The sequence below is a fragment of the Paralichthys olivaceus genome, chromosome 18 (genome assembly GCF_024713975.1).
Source record: "Paralichthys olivaceus isolate ysfri-2021 chromosome 18, ASM2471397v2, whole genome shotgun sequence".
Lineage (NCBI taxonomy): Eukaryota > Metazoa > Chordata > Actinopteri > Pleuronectiformes > Paralichthyidae > Paralichthys > Paralichthys olivaceus.
The window spans coordinates 14,148,351-14,173,558 of NC_091110.1; the positions used below are offsets into that span (position 1 = coordinate 14,148,351).

General features: G+C 40.4%; 2 protein-coding genes and 1 long non-coding RNA gene across 5 annotated transcripts in view; 1 reads left to right on the forward strand and 2 right to left on the reverse strand.

Annotated features, from left to right (window-relative positions):
- nsmfa (NMDA receptor synaptonuclear signaling and neuronal migration factor a) overlaps nucleotides 1-4,363 on the forward strand; it is a 36,129-nt gene extending 31,766 nt beyond the window's left edge. The window contains 1 exon segment of the mRNA XM_020082236.2: nucleotides 828-4,363. Within this exon segment, the coding sequence (XP_019937795.1) occupies nucleotides 828-925 (98 nt within the window). The 3' untranslated portion in view covers nucleotides 926-4,363.
- Nucleotides 4-7,713, reverse strand: LOC109626357 (uncharacterized). 2 transcript variants are annotated; one of them, XR_011239217.1, is made up of 4 exons: nucleotides 7,575-7,713; nucleotides 2,079-2,186; nucleotides 1,065-1,181; nucleotides 4-978 (listed from the first exon to the last, which is right to left on the reverse strand). It is a non-coding gene; the product is annotated as an uncharacterized lncRNA (long non-coding RNA). The 2 variants fall into 2 exon arrangements; XR_002202531.2 differs by having other exon boundaries at nucleotides 2,079-2,203; nucleotides 7,575-7,706.
- Nucleotides 7,714-9,949: 2,236 nt separating this feature from the next.
- LOC109626564 (calcium/calmodulin-dependent protein kinase kinase 1) lies at nucleotides 9,950-24,820 on the reverse strand. 2 transcript variants are annotated; one of them, XM_069513375.1, is made up of 18 exons: nucleotides 24,503-24,820; nucleotides 20,848-21,134; nucleotides 20,281-20,622; nucleotides 19,047-19,094; nucleotides 18,096-18,149; nucleotides 16,919-16,970; nucleotides 16,654-16,787; nucleotides 16,079-16,115; nucleotides 15,872-15,893; nucleotides 15,678-15,766; nucleotides 14,760-14,959; nucleotides 14,600-14,653; nucleotides 14,433-14,506; nucleotides 14,217-14,304; nucleotides 14,002-14,133; nucleotides 13,706-13,809; nucleotides 13,468-13,521; nucleotides 11,327-12,500 (listed from the first exon to the last, which is right to left on the reverse strand). In XM_069513375.1, exons 2-18 carry the CDS (start codon nucleotides 21,079-21,081, stop codon nucleotides 12,428-12,430), a joined length of 1,791 nt encoding a protein of 596 aa, XP_069369476.1. In that variant the 5' UTR covers nucleotides 21,082-21,134; nucleotides 24,503-24,820; the 3' UTR covers nucleotides 11,327-12,427. The 2 variants fall into 2 exon arrangements, with proteins under 2 accessions (XP_019938187.2, XP_069369476.1); XM_020082628.2 differs by lacking the exon at nucleotides 13,468-13,521 and having other exon boundaries at nucleotides 9,950-12,500.
- Nucleotides 24,821-25,208: the final 388 nt, after the last annotated feature.

Genomic DNA, 25,208 nt, shown 5'->3' on the forward strand with positions numbered 1-25,208 from the left:
GGTTGGAGCGAACATGCAAACACACTCAAACATGGAGGTCACAAGGACGCATGCACGCCTATGAAATGACGAAAACAAACACCATATGTCCAGCGCAAACCTCTGCAGTGAGGAATTTACTCTTGATTGATTGAATTAATCTAGGACTTTTTCTTCTCATTTCAAATATGTTCATTCTGTTCTTATACACTCACTTGGATGCAATTCAAGTCAGTATATACGTCACACTTTGTGCCAAACCCACCACAAAGGAGAAAGTACAGTCTCTTTAATCTGCACTACCTTAAACCCACTCCTCTCCTCCTACCAGCTGGGAGTAGGGACATACTGTACACTCTGGTCAACACTTTATAACTAAAGCACGCTTATGGTCCACCCAGAATCCTCCTCTGCAGTGCTTCACTTTCATCAGAGGTTTTCCACAGACATGTTTTCACTCCTTTCCTGAACTCTTCTATAACTATGTCGCCTGCCAGTACTCTATCAAACAGACAACATTACACTACATATGCAGTAATAGTAAAACAATGAGGAAAAGCTATTTACACTGGTCAATATACAGTATGTTAACACAAAATAATAGAACAAATGATGGGGGTTGGAAAGCAGGAGCAGAGACATTTTGATCCTTGCTCCCCATGGGTCAAGCTCGAAGTTAGTCGAGGTCCGATCACCTGCATTAGAGCCCGGTTTTGTTGTGTGTGCTGTGTTTTTGTGGGTATATTAGAATCATAAAATCCTGCCCACATATTGCTCTTAGCTAACAATGTTTTTCTGCTTCCTAAAAGCATAATTCAAACTTTTCCTGTCCTCATTTACCAATCAAGGCAAAGAGATGATTGAGATGTACTTTGACTTCCGCCTCTACCGCCTCTGGAAGACACGCCAGCACTCCAAACTCTTGGAGTATGAGGAGTTTTTGTGACGAAGACCCCAGGATAACAGGTGCAGCCCCCCCCCAGCAGTGCCACGAGGAACCTGTTAAAAAAAAACGGATCAATTGACTGAACATCGCTCCACGTGTTGTGCTCCACCCATCAGCTCGATATAAACCAGTCACACACCTGCTTTCATCCCAGACAGAGCTGGGAGAGGATGGAGAGGGAGGCTGGAGATAAACTTTAGAATGCCTCTGTTCTTCATCTCCTCCAGAGTCAAAGACAGACAAAAATGGGCAGAGACTATACAAACAAAAGAAAAAATGAGGAAAAAGCAGAGGACTGAACTCCCATATCAACTCTCTCTGCTTTGAGTAAACGCAAGAGGAGAATCAAAAATTCAAATGTGTACAAAAGATCATTTTCATCACACCTCTATTGTACTTTTTGAGGCCTAAGTGCTTCAAGAAGAATTGCTGAAAGTCATTCTGTCATAATACAGTTCTGTGTTTCGACTGGCCCTCTCAGATAATCTGGAGACATACATATACATGAATAACCCACATGCCGATGTGTGTATATAAAACATTGAATATATTAGCATAGCTTTAGTCATGCAAATAATCCTCTATACGAGAATAATGATGCATCATTTATTTTTGATGTGCATTGTTGTGCAGTTTCATAAGGAAATACTTTGGAATAACTCAGGTTTTAGCCATGAAGTAATTAATCTGTTTGTCTATTCTATCAAGATATTGTAATCTTCATCTCCATCGCTTGGGACGAATGTATTATCTCTCTAGAAAACATCTTTCGTTTGAGGAATTGAGCTTTATTTTTTGTTTAAAAGAAAAGAAAAAAAAGACAGAAAAGTACAACGTGCAGATTTTGTGTGTATGTGTGCGTGTGTTTTCCATGTAGACAAAAAAAAACAAACATGCTGATATGTTGTGTGTGTTTGCTCTATCTGCTGTTCTGCTGAAGCAAAAAGAATCATCATCAACTCCATCCCCACACAATTATCTTTCTATGGCATTCGAGTTGACAGTATAATTCATGATGTCAAGAGGGATGTAACAGCCATCCAAGTGCTCCTGCCCCTGTAGTGTAGGAGTTGCTCTCATGATCCCTCCTGCTCCTTAGCGGAAGGTTCAGGCCACAAAGCCAGTCCTTGTCAACAGTGTCAGCTGGTCTCACCTCTGCCAAACACTCTTTGGCTCCTCTTAGCGGCAGTCAAAAACGAGCTTCTGCCATCCCTCTCTCTCTCTCTCTCCTGGGCTCTGATCCAGTCAGAGGGCCGGAGCTCTGTGAATTAAACAGATCTGCCAGAAGTTTAAGCTGTTAACAGCCATCTGCTGCCCCTGCCAGGTGTCAGCTAGTTAAAAGGCCAGAAAATATGTGCTGAGTGTGTGTCTGCGTCTGAAAAACGTTTTCTCAGACCTATTAAGAATACAAATACTAGGGCTGGGACAAAAAGACATTTAAAGAAATAAAAACATGACAAAATTTACTTTTAACATCAACAGTATCATTTAAAAAAAAATCTATTATCAAATGCAAGACAAGTGCACATCTGCCGCTGAAGTCACAGTACCCATATTTCCTATAATTCAAGTGAATTTCAACATTTCCAATGCTGTAAAAACAACTAATATGAAGTAAATAAACTCGGCGCTGTAGTGTTGTCAGAAGACGCTGATAGGCTATGCTGTAATTAACAGAAAAGAAGAATTAAAGGTCACCAATCAGATCCAAAAGTTGTTGTTTGAACACCGCTAACACTGTAGAACTAAACTATTTCCTATAACCATGTACAAGAAAAACATTGAGAAAGGGCTGAAGGAAAAGTTTTTAATTGGGCAAGTTGTCACTATTCCTTAATGTCAGAAACCTCAAACAACACCTCCTCTTCCACCTCCTTTTTCTCCCTTTAAAGCAGAAACCTCTGAACTACCATGTGAGTTAAATGTTTGCTATGTGAGATCTTATTCGTAGAAAGGTGTTTTCACACATTACCCCTTTTTTGAAACGGGCAAAAACCACCTCAGGCAAGCGTAAAAAATGAGCACGTTTTTTTTTTTACATTTCACAGAGACTCTAAGCACAGAAAATACACCCTTGTTTTACCTTTTTAAATCAACCATAAGACAAAGTAGACTTTGCGATGCATTGTTCAACCAAACCTTAAAGGCACAACTGATCAAACCTGGTCGGCTCACGTCAAAGGTGCAGTGAACAGACTGTGATGCTAAAAAGGGGCAGGACATGATCAAGTGACAGAAGACAGGAGTTGAAGTTTACGCACTGTACGCAGTAAAACTGCGTACAGTGACTTTTTTGCAAGATCACTGGTTTCAAACAGTTGCAGGATCCTCAAAGGCATTCAATTAGATGATCCTACTGAGAAATGTAACCCATCACATTTAAATAAAAAACCCTGATGAAGGCTTGTTTCTCTTAAATATGAAACTGAGGTTTGTGATTTTAGAAATATTCCAGTTTTTACAGGCCCATAGTTTTTGCTGAAACTAATAGAAAAGCATTTACTTGAGAGGATTTGTTTTTCTGCTTTTTCTCAGAACATTCCAGGTGTTATTTTCTGATCCAATATGACTTTGCTCGGTCACACCACAACTCACTGCTCAGACAATCACAGCAGTGTACAACCCCAAACAACAACAGCTCCTAAAGGCCCCATAGAATCGCTGGAATTACTAATCAATTATTGGTCAGCGCAGGAGAGAGTTTACAGAGTGGTCCCAGCTCTAACATGAACACACACACAAACAAATTCCAATACATGCAGTCAGAGGTATTCTCCATCTGTGTGTGGTAAGTACTTGGCATTTGTCATTATTTGTGTGGATGTTTTAATATTTGAAGCTTTGGGTGCAGATTTGATTTGTGTTGAACGTCTCACTGGAGTGTTTCTCCATTTCTCTCCGAGCAGAACTCTGGTTTTCATTTGCTCTCGCCCTCTCTCTGACATTGCAGCGCTGGCCTACAGTTTGTCTGGCACAGACAAGTGCTCTCTCTCAGCCTGAGTCACGCATTACATGTTTTCACTACAGATTTAAAATGCAACACAAGCCATCGCATCATTGAGCCATTTTAATTCCAGCAGAAGCGTTAAGCTGCCAGATTCTCAAAGATGTTGCCCTGAACAGCTGCTGGGTTTTAATGGAACATTTTTAGTGGCATGATTTTCTGATCAGAGAAATCATCCCTTGTCAATTAAAGCAAAGCAGCGATTGGGTGGATTCTGTCAATTCAGGAACTTCTTGTAAAGGAAACGTCTTGTGCCATATAGAAAACAGAAGAACACCTCATGCGGCCTATTCACAAATTGATGGCGATTAAAGTTTTGTTTAAATTGATTGTGCTGAAATGCCCATGATGTGAAGAGCACCCTGACTCAGGAGTTTGAGAGAGCTTTGTTGTTTTCTTCTTCACCCAAAATCTAATTAAAAGATGCAAACATGCCTCAGTCTATGTTGCTTTATTTGCCGTTTCAAATATTGGTAAAATAAAGGAGAAGACAAGAAAAGTGTAGCTTTTGTGTAGAAATAATTTTTCCATAGATTTTGGATTAACTATGCAAAGCAAGTTGAAAGAAAATCTCGAGCCTACCATCGAACTAAGAATTAGCCTGTGGGGGCAAAGGCCAGTATTTTGGGGCTTCCAGCGTAGTCTACAATCAGAGTTGTTTCTTTTCAACTGTAGAGATTATATTTCTGATACCTGACTTTTGTTTGATGACAATGTGTAAAAATCAAAGCCATGGAGACAGAAATCCTGTAGTTTGGTAGGACTTCAGAGAAAAAAAATATTGTTCCTGCTTACACACACCCAGGCATCCATCACCGCTACTCTGTGTTACATGACTGGAGATTAAACCGAACAACGCAGCATACTTCCTCACGTCAAACATAAGAGATGTAAAGTCATGTCGGCTAATAAAACCAGACAACTAGCATGGTCTTTTTAAACACCCACATTGCAATCAAACTGCTCTAACTGCTCCTGTCCAATGAATACACTTCCTGTCATGTAAAACCACAGAAGATGACATTGCCACAGCAGAGCTACAAAAGGAATTCTGATAGGATGCATGTGTGTTAACATTTTTCCTTAAAATGAACTGAAATTGAAAAGCTTGACAGGCTGTTGTATAAGTAGCTTTATATTGTATGGAGATTATGCAAAGCCATAGCACAAGAGAGGAAGGTGGTTGGTTTGAAATGAAGAAGAGAAACAGTCTAAAGGTGGTTAAATGCAGATTTCTTGGCGCTTGAGTAAGAACAAAACTCTCAGTTCAGCCTGAGCGCCAGAAATGAACTGGAAACACGAGGAGAAAGAAAGAGGGATACTGTACGAAAACAGTATTTTTTATTATCATTTTGTCTCAGGTGAAACTTAGGATGCAAAAATAAAGATAAGAAAGTCCTGACACTGAAGAGGAACTTTTAAGGTGCCTTATCTCCTTGTCCCAGAAATGTCTTTATCCATAATCTGCTGTGACTCTGCATCCTCCTGTGCACTGCATTTCACCTCCATCTCCATTTCTCTCTCCTCCATTTAAATTAAAGTGGGGAATTAAGACATGCAAAATGGAGTTTGCAAACATCTCACACGATTAGTTAATATTCAGCTGCAATCCGCTTTATCCTTTATCCAATTTTATCCCATCCATTTTATCTTAAGCCGTTCTCCAGAGGCTTTCAAGGTCAAAAAGCATCTCTGCATTGCACCTTTGCAGAGTGTATGAGGAGGCCATGCCGGGTTTAACATTGATGAATATGGTGCTGTAGGAAACATCCGCCACTAAGGATTTGGAATGGGGGAGACCACTGAGAGCAACAATACTCAGGCTGCATCCAAACACTGATTGATTGGTATTGATAAGGGGCCCAAAGTGTGCCAAGAAAACAATTCCCCACATCACCAAAGTGGTCTTTTGGCAGCGCAGGAATGTCAACGGGTTTGAGAAAACAACACGGTCACCAAAAAGTTGAACCTCACAATAGCCACAGCACAAGGTCACGAGGAGCCATGTCCTATACACGGTAAGCTGCTGGAGCTGGTGTCGAGGGTGGGTTTGAAACTAAAAGACGGTGTGAGTGGAAATGGAGGAAAGATTAAGACGGTCACTTTATAGCTTTAATAGCCAATCTGGAAAATCTAGTCCTGTGTGATCTCACATTAGAGACCACATTAGTAAGAATTCATATTGGAAAATTATTGCAGAAGCTATAAAGGTCATTATTTGCTCTTCTTCTCTTTTCTTATTTTTCTCACTGACCTCATTATCTTCAGGTTTGGTCACACATGGTATGTTGTCCTTTTGTGGTAAATGGTTGGTGATAAATGAAAAGGGCAGCGTGTTTACAAAAAACCTGACATGAATGAAAGCCCCTTTCAGAAAATGAGAACAATGACATAACATTCCTCTAAAATGAGGCATTTTTGAAATGGTTAATAAATGATAATAATTGACGAAATAACTGTAGAATTGTTTTCTCCAGGATTGTTACCATTTGATTCAGTTGCCAATTTTGTTTTGAGAAGTGGGTCAGCGTCTGTGACCATTTTTAGCCAGACTGGTGCTGGAGAAATATCTCACACATTCATGTTATCCACATGAATTCCTAAAGACTTTTGCAGTGCCGGGAAATCAGGATTGAAAACGTTTCGATGAAGCAAAATAAAACCAAATGCTATTGTTCTTCATCGTCTCCATAAAGCAGATGTACCACCAGAGATAAGAATATTACTACAGCACTCGAGGCAAACAGGACACCTGGTGGGATGTTAATGACAAGTAGAAAGTGAAATTTCACAGGAGTAAGTGTACTATTCAATGAGTACAGTTGATATTTCTGCTTCTGGGCTCTGACCTAGTCCCTTTACACCACAGTAGTGCCGGAGTGTGACGATAATTAAATTCTTCTCTCCGAAACTACAAGCGAAACAGTCTGACGCCAACTATTCTGTGGACTCTGCAAACCACAATGAGGGGATTATACTAGATGCATACATATCTAGACAGAGCAATCTGCCTGAGACATGTTGGTTATGAGGCAGACAGTCTTTTATTGTGAAAAGCTACGTGGTGTGATGCAGCAGTATTTGCACCATCAGTAGCTAAAAGGGGTGGTTCACCAAAACATTTAAATTCAGTCATTATGTAATCACCACTATGCTGATTTTGAATGTCTGGGCTTGTGGACACTTGGATGGCACCGCACAAGCCATTCATTTTTTGGTGAACAATCCCTTTAAGCCATTCGATTAGTGCAGCTCAGTGAAGATGCAGAAATAAATAACCACAACACTGATCAGCTGTTTGGATACTAAGGTGGAAAGCAAGCTTGAAGTTAACCAGACAATTATGTATAATTGAGCCTTCATCTAAATATGCATTTCCTCTCAAATCAAAGGGAACAAGCACAGGGGGGGGGGGGGGGGGGGGGCTAATTCAGGCCATAACACTCCAAAATACTCAGATCATGAATATTCCTACATCTTCACGATGGAAATGAGCAACATGAAAGCAGCATGGCCGAACAAACAATCCCGACAAATCATTACAAATGCTAATATCAAGCACAGCCAAAAGTTCTCGGGAGAAAAAAAAGCAGGAAATGATCAACACAAGTAAACAAACAAACAACTGAGCCCACATGTGCTTACCTGGTTAGCATCTTAGCAGGGTTAGCTAGCAGGTGTATTTGCTGCTGAGGGTTTAAGTGGCGTTCAGGGTCCACAGTACTTCTGGTATTCCTTCACAAAGACTCCCTGTAGTGAAACAACGTGGCTGTCGACAGGTTAGCTTCCTTACTTAACGCTAAATGTCAAGTTGAGGAGTTTCCACCGGTGTTTCCAGATGTGTTAGCTAGCTTTGTTCGCACAGCAACCAGAGCAGACAAACGGGAAATGCGGAAGTGGTCGTTTAAATATCCCGCCTGATCACGAGGGGTGCATTTGCTGTGTCTGCAGGGGTCACGTTATTTGGAGGTATTAACTGGGTGGAGCTTCTCTTAGCCTCAGCTCTGTTTCCAGTTTTCCACATAATATTTTCCTTTGAGGTAATAATACTAATACATATAAAAAATACTACTACTACTACTAATAATAATATAATAATATATATACATTATGTTTTTTCTTCTCTGAAAGTGATTAAACATCTTTGACATTCCCCTTTAATTTTGAGTTTATAAAGAAATTTTGAATTTCTTTGGTGTTTTCTGAGATTTCTTGCTTCCTGCTCCAAACACACTACAAAGTTTAACGTTTCAGGCAGTGATGGTGACTCACGTCGTTCATTTCTATTCCGCAGCAGCTTCCAGCCTGAGATCCCATCTGCATAAATGCATCTTTGATTTGTATGACTGATGTCAAGCTCTTGACTTCTGTCTCACTTTTCTCTGCAGCATTTCTCACATTGTTCTTTAATCTTCCCAAGTGCAGCATTGACAGCAGCTTCATTTAGTTTTGAATTTCTCAAACTTTCCTTCAGGAGCCAAGAGTTTGCAGCTTTAATTGGGGAGAGTGTATGTACAGTTTGCAGAAGGTAAAAGTGGGTTAATGGAGAAAAGGGAAACCACTGAACTATAACACCTCACTTCCAGGAGGAGATCTAAGCATGGGGTGTTACAGAATGCTGAACAAGCCCTTTGTTGTGTTGTTAAAGTGCATTTTTTTGTTCTTTTCTTACCTCGGGCAGCTTATAGGAGGTAAACAATAAAACAAGCGAGACACGTGAAGGCTCCAGTTCTGTCACAATCAGCAGTTCTCAGCTGCTGATGTTGGGTTTCAGGCTCTCTCATGTATCCCTGTGGGGGGAAAACCATCAGTTCAGGACCTGGAATCGCCTCTGAGCTGCATGTGCACTAAATCTCACACGACATCGTGGATTGTATATTATATTATTCTGCAGTGAGCCTCAATTTGTGATTGGCTGTATCCATGGAGACTTGACCAATTTCAAACCTGCCCTTTGAATTCTTTTTCATGCTGATGTGTTTGTGTTCATGCTGCTTGTAGAATAGATGATGCTTTTTTAAGGTCAGTCTATTTTCTACAGTTTTTCATTCTTACAATGAAATATATCAAAAATTAAAAGCAATTTTCTGTGTAAATACATTTTCTTTGGATTTAGATTTTAGCATTGAAATGTTTCCCTAATGCACCTGGGTGGTGTGTTGAATTCATCTGTGGTTTCGAGGTTTTTCAAAAGCTCCTGAGATAAATCTTTCACCTCAAACCATCTTCACTGAAGCCGGAAGCTAAATGAACATTTAATATTTCAACCTGATTTTAAATTCTGCCAGTTTTCTCCTATGGGCACCTGCTCTGCAGTGAGTGAGAATCAGCACAAGAGGTCAGTGTGACACTTTTTCCAAGGTGGAACCTCAAATGATGAGATGTTAAAGTCTTATATATAAAAATGATATAGTCCATAAAGGTTAAATTAAATCAAAATAATGTTTATGAACGTTAACAAAAATGTAGTCACTGATTTTTCAGTACGTTATAAAAAGGCTCACAGACCTTTTACAGGAGATTTAGACATTATGTGTTTGATAGTAGTTTTTAAACCAGATATTTTCATACTGGTATAAACTGATTAATAAAATATATTTTTTACATTTTAACAGGGCTGGTATGAGTCTTTTAAGATGAGATGTCATGTAAATAAATTGAATCATTACTTCTGCAGCATCCAGTGGCCATAAGAGAAACTGCAGGTAGTATCCTCTACATTCACAAACAAAAGATTTCCTCTTGAACAGACATACAATTATTACAAACAAGCAACTTCTTCTCAAAACAATGTGCAGAGCACACAAACACAATCGTATTAAAGAATCCTGCTCCAGTTGTATTGCTGGAGAACAATGGCAGACGTTGAGAATGCGTCATCATGTAAAAGAAAAAGAACAAAATGTGATATTCAGAGAATCACACAGCTTCAGACATGTTGTGGTGCACAGCACCCACTGGTGGTGTGTTTGTGGAACCTCATAAACAAAGCCCAATAACATAACATCCAGACCCAAACATTACAAAGGCAATAATATTTTATTCAAATGATGATCAAGATACAGTATGAATAGAATAATATATTTAAAGGTCCAGTCTTGTTGCCGAGGACCTCACATGCTATGACAGTACAGTGTTGTGTGCTAGTATGTTGGCATGCATTCAGGGGCAAAAGAGCCCCCAGAGCTCTTAATAAAATTAATTACACTATAGAATTTAAAACCATGTGAACAATAAAAGTGAATCACTTACTGTAGCTTTTAAAAAACTGCATTGAAACAAACTACAAGTTTAAATATTGTAAAATATTTATCACACTGCATTTTTTTGTGGCTTGCACGGTTGGTCATGGACAGAAAATATTTCCACCAGAGGTAAACTGGCCTTATTTTACTCAAATTAAAAACGTAATCTTAATCTGCAATAACGTACAGTATGTCAGAATGTATAATTATGAGTAAAAGGCGTATCTGAATGAGGTGGTATTTCAAAGTATATAATAAATTGTGGCTATTCTGCAATTAATTCTCTGAGTAAACGACAGGCTTTAAAATATTGTTTAGCTGTGATTGTTTATCATACAAATAAAATGTGTTTCGTGTTTCAAAAAGTTCAGGTTGGCAATTTAAAGAAAACGTAAATCCAGATTTGCAGCACAAATTAAATATTTGTAAAGTGTAGAGAATCATTCAAACAGTGAGTTTGCACACTGCATGTGACAACCTGCCAGAGCTGCACTATTGCACCATACAGAGAAAGACACATCATATGCATAGTACTAGTCATACAACAGACATACACTTGGTACAGTTCAGAGTGACATGCAAGTAGTAAGGTAAAAAAAACATAAATCCAAAGTCCCTTATGTGCTGAATTCATTCATGTGTGAAAGCGTTTAAATGTTACAAACAATATCGTGTCGTTTTTCTACGTTAACATCAAGTGACTTCACCTCTACTTTTACACTAGTGCCAGAAAAACAAACAGGAAACACAAGGAGCAAATGTGGAAATGTGCTAATTTTACTGCTTTGGGATCAAGAATGAAAATCATGAGAATAAATAAAAATATTTTATATTTAGTTAGAAATATTTGCAGACTGGCCAAGTCCTTCAATCAACGATGAGAAGAGTTTCTTTATAACAGTTCAACACTTCTATAGATATGCATAGATTTGTACATAAAACACCTGCAGCTGCACTATGCTCTTCCATCTTAAAACTTAAATGCGGCAGCGGCTCCGGTGATGTAATAAGAACAAATAGTTTAAAGGTTTGTCTGTTTAAGTTACTGCACTTTACAATATTACATAGAATTAAAGTTTTTTGGTGTCCTGAAAAAATGTGTTTAAATAAAAATCAATGATTCTTACGATACAAAACACAACAACTTGAACGTGAGGTTGGAGAGTCATGATTTTCTTTTCACTCCACACATTTTGTGAAACTGCAAACACATGCATGTTGGTCCAATTAATTGCAGAGAAAAGATTTACTGTTCAAACTTAAAGTCTACAGAATAATTTTGCACCAACACATTCTGTTTTTGTCAAGTTTAAAAATATCAAGCAAATACCTACAATTAATCAACTGCTCACTTTAGAAAAGTCTCACTGAAGCAAAAGCTTTGCAAAGAAGGAAATCCCCTTTTTAATCTAAGCTATTGAGTGTAATGAGGAATCTGCTTGTTTATAAAGCATCATATCACCTGTTTTTAAAGCTTTCTACTGATTTTAGTAAATGAGATTAAATAACGAGCCAGTGGTAAGACTGAAATAAGAAAGAATTGCATCAAACAAGTGTCCTGTGCGTGCCAACGTTCAGAAATAGCTTATACCGTGTTGCATTGGGAAAGTAAACACATGCATTCAGTGACGTAAACATTTTATCTCTGCCCTTTTTTTCTCATTTTTTGGGGGAAAACTGTCCAGATGATTCACTCTGAAATATTTTACAAAATTCGGGCACTGCCGCTCTGAAGCACAGCGAGCCAGACAATCATCGTCAAGAAACCTGCTCCAACGAAGAGCAGGTCAAGGTGATGGCGAAGACAACCATCCCTCATCATTAACCATCATCCACTGCCGTTACCTGAAAGTATCATCAAGTGAGGACAAGGAGAAACACAAGTTAAACTACAATTAAAACACAAAACTGTCCAGTTGAAGCCTGAGATGAAGCATGCACACACTATACATGCATGCAGGGTTAGAAGAGGAGGCTGGTTTGGGTGACGAGAGCTGCAGACAAGTGCAATGTTCAGGAGGATCCTCTGTAGGAGTTTTCCCATGTGACTCTCTCACGTCGCCAACTCGAAGCCTCGGAAAATGGAGAACTAACAAATGGTCATCAAAGGGCCACAGATCCATCAGTTTCTCTCTTTGCTCTGCGTCTGCTCCACCTCCACCAGGAAACACATGTAGACGTAGGCCGCCAGTATAAAACCGTGAGTAAAGGGGTGTCACGCAGTGGGGCGTCGTGGAGTGTGGACCCTGTGCATCAGGAGAGAGCCTCATCTTCTCCCACCAAGGGCAGGTCCATACTCCTCATGCCATCACCACTCTCCTGCTTCCTAAATGACACCAGAGACACAGCTTTAATTACAGCAGTTATAGCAACTGAAACCAATCACAGAATGTATATAAACATGGACAACATGTGGAGCCTGAAAATGAAGCTAAAGAGTCTTGATCGCCCTCTGGTGGCTATCTGCAGTATAGGTCATAAACTCTGATACTGAGCAGACTCTGGCTCCAAATGACAAGATGGCAGCATATCTATCTATCTGTCTGTCTGTCTATCTATTCATATCTGGGGTATTTCAGCTTCTTTTCTGGATAAGGACAGAGAGTAAAGACACGTCGTCCATCTTTACATACACTTTATGAAACCAGTCATTTCATGGTTACGTAATGCAGGGCAGCAGGCACAAAGGAAACCTGGCAAGCTGTTAACTAGCATTGTTCATACACAAGGGGGACAGTCAGCAAAATAAAGCTGGGAATTTTCTTTTTCAAGGACATACATGAGGACATTAAGTCACACATATGTCTTTTTGGAAAAGTGTGGACTCTTCATGCAAGGAATGAATATCAACTTAAGATGAACAGATGCTCAGGGCTCTTGATGAATTAAGAAACCTTTTTAAATGAAGGTTTTTTACCTTGAAAATTTTTCTGGTGCATTAAACAATGTGCTGTGTTTCTCATTTAAGCAATAATATTGAATATCATGGAATTATTGGTGTATTTTGTTGTCTGCACTTCACATTAATAACTTATAATGTAACACAAGTCAACACAACAACAGTGTTCATACAATTTATTCAATGTGAGTAAAATGTAGCTTTGACTATCTTAAATTAAGTAAAGAAATATAAGAATATATGAAATACAGAAATATACAGTAAATATATTGGCAGATACAGGACATAATTTACCCACAATGGGAAATGCTGCTGCTTTTATCATGCCGGGGTGTTGAAGTACAGTCGGTACCACTTAACTACAATAGCATTACAGTTTCCTACAGTTATTTACCTTCTTTGTTTACAGTGTATGTAGCAGTATCTCCCTTTGCCTGCTCTGCCTTTCCTGCAGGGCAGGAGAGGGAGGAGACAAATAATAACTGTTTACCTGACAAACATCAGCTGGCAACAGCTCTTAGTGACTTTATGTTGGCACCACATTTGGTATGAGAACTCTAACTCCTGATCATACTTAATTAGAGTTAGCAAATCCTCCAAAGTTTTTGTTTAACGCTGTAAACAATCCTTACATGAGCACTTGCCCTGGAGCACACAAGCTGCCGCGCTCCTCTTTGCGGCCCCAGTCGAAGGGGTTCCCAAAAGAACGCTTCCTCAGCATAGTTCTCACCAGGATCTGATGAAGAACGATACACACATTAAAACTGCATGCTTCACTTACTATCAGAACCTTAAAAAATATCATTTATATACTGATGTACATATATAAAAGAATTGTAATTCACTCAGCGGATTAATTCTCAGTTACGTCTTTAAAATTTGACACTTAGTAGTTTTTCCCCTTTTAACAGCTAGACCTTGAACTCACCACGGTAGCCAGGCTGGGGATGTGTTTGACAGAATTCTCCACCTCCTCCTCGGTCACCTCGATCAGCATACAGCAGTTGTCATCCTCTGGAGGTAGCGGCTCCGCACCGTGCCTCGTTACCCATGGGTGCACCTGAACACAAGCATCAGATACAGCAGCATTTTAGAATGTGTGTATCGGGTGACAAACATGGTCAACTGAAAGGGAGAGTTTACCTTAATCTGTGTGACTGATATCCTGGTCTCTGGATTCTTGTCCAACATTTTCAGCAACAAATCTTTGAGATCATCTGATATGTCGGCACTGTCGAAACCAGAAGAATCATGAAAATAAACTGTTAACTATATAAATAATTAATTAAAAAGCATGTTTTATATTTTATCCATAGCTTTAACAAGCAGCAAAATAATGACAGAAGGAGCAGAACTGACTGTTCAGGTAACACCACAGGTTGTGTCTTGATTTTCTGATGAAGACTGAGGATGCGCTCATCCATAAAAGGACACTGTGAAGGACAGAGCAGTATATTTCAATGGGGGGATCAGCAGATTGTCATTGAGGAATAACTCTACGATAACAACCAGTATCACAGACTCACCACTCCAAAGACGAAACAATAGAGCGTCACTCCCATGGCCCACACATCCAAAGCCTTCATGGAAAAAAAACATGTTAATGCGATTTGGTATGATGTGAAACATTCAGAAAGGCCTGCATTTCTGAAAGTCATCAACAGAGGGCGTGAATAAGCTCAGTACCTTTCCAGAGAAGTTCTTCCTGGTCTCTGAAAGAGCCTCAGGAGCCAGGAACGCAGGGGTTCCCACTGTGCTGGTCAGAAGAGCGTCGGCTCCCTCAAACTGGTTACTGACTCCAAAGTCTGCTATCTTGATGTGTCCGTCTTCACCCACCAACAGGTTGGAGGGTTTGACGTCTCTGTGGATGATCCTCTGGTAATGTACTGATGAAACACAAAACCTTCCTTAACACAACAAGGTCCCATTTGTACAAATCTGATTATGGCAGGAGATTGATAAACATTCTGTATTGGGAACCAGTCTGGGATGTAAGGAGGTGATTTTTAAAATACCCTCTGAGTATTTGAAATCTTGCATTAACAGGAAGTTGGATAAACATTACAGCAGTTATAGATATAAAGAAAAACATATTTATTGCTCAAGATATGTAAATCACTCTTATAATCTGTTTGAAATGTTTTTACAAATCTCAAAAACAGCTAATTATGGGATATTAGCTGATTTAGGGCTTTGCAACCAGATTCTTTTATTCTAAAATGTCGAAAAGCAGGAGACAGCAGAATAAGGTGATGCATATCAGTATCACTAAAAGAATAAGTGTCTGTCTGATATTTATTCTCCAAGGCTGAACTGAAGTATTTCAGGGACACCATCATTTATTTAAAGCTGCAAATCAAAAGAAATCTGACTCTGAGCTGAATCTATCACACTGCAGCTGACTCAATACTGAATCAGCTCTGAATCTTAGTGTTTTAAAGATTATACTGTTTTTGTGATTCATCTAATTATGGAGACTGCATGTAGTAGAATAACAAGTCATCTAAGAAAGAAAGACAGATACACAACCTTAATCACCCCATTCTTGGCTTTATAAATGGAGTCACAGGCTGATAGGGAAGAATAACAGGAGGTTTGACTCACAATACTCAATTCCCCTGAGCAGATCCTGGAAGTAAAAGCGTGCCTGGTCCTCGCTGAAAGGTTTATCGGTCGGTACCTCCATCACAGCCCTGAATACGTGCACACACACACACACGCACAATTAGCAATCATAACTAATGGGATTGAGCTCATTCCAGTGCCACAATCATCACCATAAAAGAGGCTTAGCTTACCCTTGCTTCACCAGCTCAAACACTGTGACAGAAACACAGATGAGGTTAGGGATGAAAGCTTTTCAGTTACCACGACACACAACACTAAAAACAACATGTTTTCAAATGACCTTCTATTGTATTTGCTTTATGCACGACTGTGTGTGTATTTGTGTGTGTGTGTGTTTGTGTAATGTTCCAAAGGCTGGTGGACGGGCCACAACGTACCCATGTACAGATGGTCCTCGCTGGGGTCGTCCAAAACCTGGCACCAAAGCAAAGAGGAAAAATGAGTGTGAACTCAAGCGCGCACGCATGCACACGCACACGCACACGCACACACACACACACACACACACACACACACACACACACACAGATTGTTTTGTGTGATGTTAAAATTAAATCACAATTACAAAGTATATAAAGTATGTTACACAAAGTTAATGGTTTAATGCAGTTTGGTTACATTTGAGTGATTTCAAAAGGCTGCAGGATTTTTTGTGAAATATTTTGTTTTTTAGATTATTATCTTTCTTTCTTTCCATGACACTCCACTGAGGCCACAAATTGTTCCAGTAGAAAAATGGCAGTAATCCTTTGTTGCTCCTTGGAGAGAACAGAAGCAATAAAATGCCTGTTTGCATTTTGCTAGTTTGAGCAAACCTGTTTTGTTTTGTTGCTCAAATATAATTTCCTGAATTTGTCCTTTTCTGAATCTACTTTAACACCTGCACGTCTTCTCTCTCTCTGTGCAAAACCTAAATGAAAACTGCTTAAATAAACATTTTCACAGACCTCACCTCCACTAGTTTTACTACATTGGAATGGTCTAGCTTTTTCAGGATGGCAATCTCTTGATAGACCCGCTCCAGGGGTCCTTTAAGATGAGGGGGGCCCTCAGGGGCTTCTTTGGGTCCACGAGGGGGAGGTCTTCCTGTTAGAGGAGAGAAGCAAAGTAGGTGAGGAAGGCTGGACGTTTTTGATAGGACAGTGTTCATGTACCACTGTAGCATTGTGACTGCGCTCTCTGTTGTGTTAACCATCTGCCGCTGGCTCTAGACTTACGTGGGAAACCTGCCTGCCTCATCAGCCTCTTCTTGGACAACACCTTCATCGCCTTCAAGAGCGAGAGGGGGAGAGATAGATATAGATAAAGGAGAGGATATGAGAGAGGAGGTGGGAGAGCCATCGGGGAAGAGATCCAGAGAAAAGACAAACAGAGAGAAATACAAAAAGAGTAAGATACAGCAGAGCGAGGTGATGCATATCTGATGGATATCTGTGCACCCACTCACACCCACAGATAAATATCCCCGGGCCTAAAGTTTTATCTTTTCACCTTGAACATTGTTTGTGTTTATGTGGCTGTCTATGTACACTGACCAGGGTCATCTGAGAAAAAGATTCTAAAAGCTCTAAACTCATTGACTCGTTCCTGGCCTTAAATCAATCGCTCACATTGCATAACCTATTGAGACAATATGAAATCTGAGAGTTTGACAATTTACATAAAAATGTCTGCATCTGGAAATCTTGCTCACGTCACTTGTTTGATTTTGAAATTAAGATTTAAAACATCAGTGAAATTTGGGGATATTTTCTGAATGAACATATAAACGATGTGCATGAGAGACAGATTTCAAAGGGCTACAGAAACGAGTATTTGTTCCACACAGCTTGTTGTAAAAAACTCAGTTATCTCAGTGGTTATTGTTACTAACTAATAAAAAAACTATCATTTTGAGATAAACTATATAAATCTGGCTCTTTTGTAGATGCAGGATCACAAACTGAAGCACTTTGTACTCGTCTAGCTCAGATGTGCAGATTTGGTACGAATCAAATGTCTTTCTGACCATTTTTTGAACAGCAATAATATAATCGCTGATTGCGACATGTGGGCTTTGTCACTTGGGAGGAATATTAATATAATCCCTATGTCATTATCCGTCAATATCACGCAGCTTAATGAGAACTGCAGCAACAATCACGAGCAGCAAACAGAAAAGCTTGAGTTGATTTATTTTTACAGCTCAGCAGAGAGAGGCACAATTAACTAGAGACATTTTCATATGTGGAGGTTTCACATAAAGTCACAACAGTGAACGTGAGGCGGGGGACAGAGACTATGCCTCTCTCTTTGTCTGTGTGTGACTACTGATAATGAAGTGAGAGAAAGACAGACAGTGTTAATAGTTGGAAAGAAATCACATCTGTATCTACGTGTGCATGAAGAACTCACATAATATGTGTTGTTGTCCTCATTGTACGCCAGCTTGACAACACCATAGGAGCCCTGGTCCGGGAGAGAGTAAGTAACAGAGAATAGAAGTCAAGGAAGATATATTGAGCAGCTGTCAATTCTTTATGTTAAAATAAAATAAATCACACTTTGTGCAAAGCAAATGTTCTAAATACACACAGGAATAAATACACAAACACAGAGAGAGACGGGAAGTGAGTGGGCTGACAGTGTAGACTGAAAGAGCACCAGCTGCTTCAAAGTGACAACAGACAAATTCAAATCATCTCTCTCTCTCTCTTTCATTTTTGATTTCAGGCTAATTAAGGAAACTGGATCTGGTTTGTGTTATCAAGCTCCCCTGCCCCCACACACACACACACACACATGAAATCCAGGATAAAAACTAGGTCTAATTAGTAGCCTGAATGCAGAAATTCATGCACAAAACAAACAGAGAGGGGGGGGGGGGTTGTTGGCAGGATCATTTCCTGCTGGGGGAGCAGATTGTAGAAGCAGCACAGAGCTCATCCTACAGACCCAAAAATGATCTGATAACAGAAACCTCTCCAACAAGCTCTAACTGTCTCAGCTGAACAAGAAAACAAACACATTAACGTGCCTACCTACCTACACGCAAAGACACACACACATCAACATTATGTCTTATTTAACCCACAATCTAAATCTACAACTACACACTCCCACTTGCTCACACACACTCGTATCCACTAAGCATTGCACAACCCTTAGAGAGCTCTATTTATACCAGCCTCTCATCCATCTTCCAACTCTCCCATGGCCTGGTAGTTTGCAAAGAGTTTGGGAAATGAGGACAACCGTGAGAGAGGATATCAGGAACTGTTACTGCGTGTGCTTAATGATGTGCGGTACTTGACAGACATGCAGTGGGCGGCGGGGAGAGGGAAATGAAAGAGTCTGTGATGGTACCTTTCCAATCTCGTCCTTCAGCTTGTACTGGTTAAGTTGAACACAGTCCTTGAAGAGAGAGAAGAAAGAGAAAAGAGAGGAGGAGAAAATGGTTTCCTTTTAGAATTGGAATCATATTTTAGCATCGACATGTAAATAATTATTATCCCACTACTGGTTCATTTAACTTCCCTTCAACTAACAGCTATCTGCACATCACGGTCCCCAGGATTTCTCCATGTCTTCTGACTCAAGACAAATTTGTTGTTCTGTTCCCTTTTAATTTGCCATCTTTTAAGATTCATTTGAAGCAAAAGCTCCTTTTTCCATTTTTCAACCTGGGCCCACTAAACAGAATTCCCCTTTAAATTTGATTAAATCCAGATTTAATCAGAGAGCATCTTATCAACAGTGACATTAAACACTAATATATATATATATATATAATATAATATAATCCTGCAGTGTGTTCCAGAGGTAGGATGTAATAGCTTTGTGATCTATTTGGTAGTGATCAGAGGGAACCATGTGGTCAAGCTCAAGTTTATTCTACCATAAAAAAAAAAACAGAACCCAGCCTGCAGAGAGTGATTCATAGAAATGCGGTGACTAAACCAATTCCTCATTAAAAGCACACATCTGAATGTCGTTTATTTGACTGTGTGTCGATGAGGAAGTGAGAATAGAGAATTTAAATTATTAACAGACGACACATTTATTACTTTAATTTCCGAGCGAGAGGATATATGAAATATTTCACCTGCTTAACCTTCATGTGCATTTTTCACTCCTACATCAAGTGATTAGGTGAATTCCAGCTACAGTAGCAGACGTCTATAGGATTCTGCACCTACAGTAAATACAACAGGGATCACAGCTACAGTCATAGCTACATCTAGTGAGACTGTAAAACCTTACCTTTGTATCAGTTCAGTCTTTAACACTGTGCTGCTGCCTTCAAGACAAATGCACATTCAGCTCTGTTTACTTTCAGACAAGGGCCATACTGATATCTTGATAACAGATGTTCAGGGGGAGCACCTCTGCAAGAGCCTGGCTCTGTGTGAACTTGAGTTAGTGTGTTCATTCATGTGTAATGCATTAAGCAGGGTAAAGACCTAAGGGGATGCACAGGTCAGAGGTCAGATACTGGCTGAGCAGGGTTGACTTTGTTCCTTGCAAACATTGAAATCAACTATAAAACATTTCAAATGCCTACCACAGGAACCTGGTTGGTCTCAAGTCTTGATCATACCTGGAGGTCTGTGATGGAAACACTGTGGGACTCCACAGTCGGTCGGCGGGGAAACCGCGGGGAAGAGTGGGGTGATGTGATGGGTGAGTACGGTAATGATGGGTAAATGTAGCGCCCGTTGAGTCCCGGTGAGCTGCAGGGCGATGCCGCGGTTTGCGAGCGCTCCTGCAGAGATAGTTTCCTGTCTGACATGTTCAGTCTTCCCCTTTGCTCTTGGCTCTCGGGGAGCAGAGACGCCGACCGGCAAACTGTGTGGGACAGCAGGTCGCAGGATGAGGTTGGGAAGGGTGCTGCCACCGAGGACGCTGGCTCGGGCGTCTCAGAACTGTCCATATCTTCTACCTGAGACGTAAAACATTGAATTTGTTGCACATTCATGCACTTTATTTTCCAGATGGTATTTTTCATTATGTAATTAACATACTACAGTATCAAAATATACAAAGCCTCTATAATTGGTCTACATGGTCTAAAAATCATAACTGCAGAGTGTCGAAACAATATGACCACAAACCCAGAAGTCCAATCTCTGGGAGACAAGGTGTAACGAGGCATGTTTCTTCTTACCTCCTCGTCCTCCCCAGTCGCACCGGACAGCCTGCTGGGTTCATACTCCGTGACCACGATGAGGGACTCCATGGGGTCCGGCGACGGCGTCTGAGAGTGGGTGTTCAAAGGTGGAGCGGGACAGCTGCACAGCAGGTCAGGGAGGGGTTGTGAGGGCTGCGCTTGGGGAGCATGACTGCCGCAGGAGGCCGGTGACTCAGCAGAGGGCCAGGGGGTTACTTGACAAGGAAACATGGTGAGCAGACAAGCACTGCTCCATCAGATGGGAACCCCTGGGAGAGTGGTTCCTACAACACATGAGCAGACATCGAAGAATGAGAAAATACTTGCTGGTAACTCAGGTGTTTACTGCTTTATTAACAGGAGACACACACGCCTGGGAAAGAGCAAAAAAAGTAGCTTCCTGATTTATTTGTTTACTTTAAATCAACCTTTAAAAACATTGGTTTAATTAGTATGTCTTTAAATGTGCAGTCTATAATTATTCTCATCCTTACTCTTTCATTTGTATATGTATGTTAAATCTGTGTAATCCTAATGGATGCAACTCTTAAGTGCAATTAAAGTAAATACATGCATCTTTAATAAAAGGCTAAATATCATATTCTCTAATGGTTCCACATGAAGCATTGGTGGAGTCTGGGCCTTTTCCTCACACTCTGTTAAGTGCTAATTAATGCATGCAAACACATTGAGTGACCTAAAGTTCAGCTCTAAGTGGACAGATTTGACGCGTCTGTAAAAGCAGCGGTTCAGTCTGCGTTTGGTGTCAGTTATGCAACATTGTGATTTATTATCTGTACAGCGTTTAAACAAAACCCTTTCTTTTGTATAATTCCAAGAGCGCCGTTTCCATCTCCAAGATCACTCAGCTTATTATCTGCACATTATTTGTGAGAGGAATGGAGAGAGGAGAGGAGAGGAGAGGAAAAAATGGCGAGAAAAACAGAAAGAGACTGAGGCCTCTCCTGGATCTTTGTCACGGTCTTGACAGGATTGTGGCTGTGGCGGAGGCAGTGTGTGGGAGCGGAGTGAATCTCACAAATGCCGGAAAAAAACAAATGGAAGCATTAAGAAAGACAAGACAGTGGGAGCTCCGGCAAAGTTCATGACAAGGACAGCGTGTGGGAAGAGACACCCACTCCAGGTGAGCTCTGTACCATCGACTGCTTACAATATATATGGTGACGTAAGAGAACCAGAAAGGAAGAATCACCACAACAAACAATGAGACTCATATCAAGCACAACTGTGTTACGGGCACAAAGCTTCTGCTTTGTCTTCTCCACTGACTCGTCCATTTCACATTTACTGTAAATCCGCAAAGTACTGCACAGCACATCACAGCCTATGCTTATCACTGACAGAGACGAAGTATTCTCTTCCTCAAGGTCCGAACATATCTGACATTTCTGAGTTTAATCTTAAAAACACACTCTTGTGATCTTGACTGGCCAAACAAAATGATCCTAGTGTCACATATCTTTTCATAATATGATCTAGAAATCTAGTTAGCTGCTGCTGAAGCAACACAACATGCCCAGATAAGTGTACTTGGCCTCAGTGGAGAACAGAAAGTACACATATGCAAGACAGTGGTAAAAACTGGCACCAGTGACAACAGGCTTTTTATACCCACTTATCAAGCTTGTCCTACTTCGATCTCAGATAAATGGTGCGGCCTGTTTCCTGACACACTGAGGTGATTCAGTGCAGCTTCTACACTGGTAATGGTGTAAAGTTAATACATTATATTACTATCAGGGCAAATTTCATTCTATGACAAACAGGATTTGGACAATGGTCCATTTTGTCTTCACCAGGTCATGTTTAAAAAAAACTATTAGGTATTTCATCAGCTCCTACCACAGAAGAAGGACGTGCTGATCATATGCTTAAACTCCAGCTTACTGCAAAATATCTGAAATATTAAATTCATAGACACTGGCGCTAACGTTATAAAAGCCTTTGTGCTCTGAACAGTGTATTGTGCGATGTCGCTAAAGTTCCTGGACAAAGGCCCTGTGTATCAGGGATAACCACACTGCTAAAGCCCCAAACTTCCCTGATCCCTTGTGATCGCAGCAGCTCAATGAAGAACAAGCATTTAGATTTGAGCCTGACGATACATCAACAGATGCTGCGCGGCTCCAGATGCCACACTGCGCCTCTTATGATAACAAAAGTCACATGACCTGACCTTCACTATCTGGGCAGGAGGAGGAGGAGGAAGGACTTATCAGAGCTTGCGGGGGTCCGAGCCATGTAGAGCATTAATAACAGAACAGACACGGTGCCACAGACGTACAAGTACGACACAAGGCCATCTGGAGCAGAGGAGGATCCCCGGCTTCATTAAAAGATCAACAGGGCAACCCTGTCAGCGATCTGCGGAGCCGCGCAAGAGATAAGCTGCTGTAAATGGAGGGATGAGCTTCCTTGACTAACTAGACTGCTGTGTTATCACACAATCACAGATGAATTTGACTGAGAATCTGACATATTTGATTGGTCGTCATAGAGCACAGCAAAGTTTAGCATTGTTGTCAAGACATACTCTTTGGAGTTATTCTTATTATGAACTCTGACACAACAGAATTTTCATCACAAGCAATGGAACAAAGGTTCAATACATTTCACTGTGTTGCTGACTCAGGAGATACAGCACATTATTGATCATCTTCCATTGTCTGCTTTTATAGAAGAGTTTAAAACTACAACCTTCACCCAGGAGCAACAACAGATCTATAAAATGTAAAGTAATATGTGACATTCATCGTGATAGTTATCGATGTAATTTTTTGGCCCTATCTTCCAGACCTCTCTGCAATTTATTTTCTTGATTTAATCTGAAAATAGTCAAAAGTATAATCCCGATATGCCGCAACTCAAGGTCATGCCTCCAGATTTCATTCCAAGTCTAAAAATATAAAAACTATTTGTAGCAACAATTTATTTGACAATTATCATTGAGTGGTTTTGTTTTTGTAAACCAACTCAAAAACTGAACTAAAGAAGATATCATTTATATTTTTCCTTTTCAGTCCTTTTATAAATTGGTGTGTTACATAATTGAGATCTGTGGACAAATCTCTCCACAAAGACAATTTGGAAAAATGTAAAAATCCACAAAAAACAGAAGAGGGCTGATATCAAACATGAGATCAATTAAACCTCATCCCGTCTTTCTAATACTGAATCAGTCTTTGAGCTGCTGTTACAGGATCATTTGTGAATTCTATGATGGTGTGAATACATTTTTATAAAAGTGTTTACTGTAAAACAAATGACAGTGGATGTGGAGGCTGGTTAATGACCCAGGGTTGAAAATGAAATAGTTTCTATCGCTGCATCAACAAACACATAGACCCTCCGTGTTCTCCTGTTGGGTCCCTCTCTCGTGTGAAGGTTGGCAGGTTTTCATTTCTCACGTTGAAGCGAACAAACGTCAGTGATTATCCAGAAACTGACGAGGAGGAGAAACGCACCGCGGTGTGACATGCAGGCTAACTTCCAGCTTAGCTAACGTTAGCCGCTGCCTCAGCTGTCAAGAGGCAGATGTTGTCGGGCAGGAGTCAGTGATGCTACCAGGCTGAGAGACGACACAAAGAGACGACAAGCCTCCCAACACCTGCAGCGAGAGATGCGGTCTTACCTTGGCGTGTTTATCAAGAATTCAAGTTCCCAGTGAAGAGGCTCCTTCTTCCCTTTCCGCCGCGGGGCGAGCAGCGGCTGTGGCACCGCGGCTAAGCTAGCAGCTGTGCGGGGGAGCGGAGCGGGGACCGAGGGAGTGATGCAGGAACCCGGCGGAGCACACGGGTCCCGTCCCTCACATGGAGCGAGTGAATAAAAAAAAAAAAGAAACCTAGATCCAAACAGGAAGTGTCAGGTGCTGCTGCTGCTTCTTCTTCTGTTCGTTCAAATCACGACCTCAAAATAAAAACGGTTCTTCTTTATGATTTCTGCCACGGGCACTTTGTGGGAGACTGGCGCCCCCTGGTGCCGGATCGGGGAGTTGCAACAGCTTCTATTCCCAGGTGTTAATATTTATTATTACTATTTATCATTATGTACTTATACCATTTTTGTGATATGCTTAGTATTTATCATGGCCATCATAACTAGCTCTTACTTCATTCAAGTCAGGATATATTTTGTATCTTGATTGTTTTGCATCCTATTATATCTTGCATTTCATTTGATATGACAGTAGTTATGTAAAAATACTGCTTTTACCAATTAAAAACTTCAGCCTTGTTATATATGTATATATATATATATAAATAAAAGAAGACCAAATAGGACCTCTTCACATGGGGCTGTGACTCTACCCTCTCCCAATTGGGAAACAGATCACTACC

Coding starts and splice junctions, on each gene's coding strand:
- LOC109626564 (XM_069513375.1), bottom strand. CDS start 21,081: ATGTTTCCTTGTCAAGTAACCCCCTGGCCCTCTGCTGAGTCACCGGCC. Junction 15,767..15,871: donor TTTGAGCTGGTGAAGCAAGG/GTAAGCTAAGCC, acceptor GCACGTATTCAG/GGCTGTGATGGAGGTACCGA. Junction 14,134..14,216: donor TATCAGTCACACAGATTAAG/GTAAACTCTCCC, acceptor GCTTGTGTTCAG/GTGCACCCATGGGTAACGAG.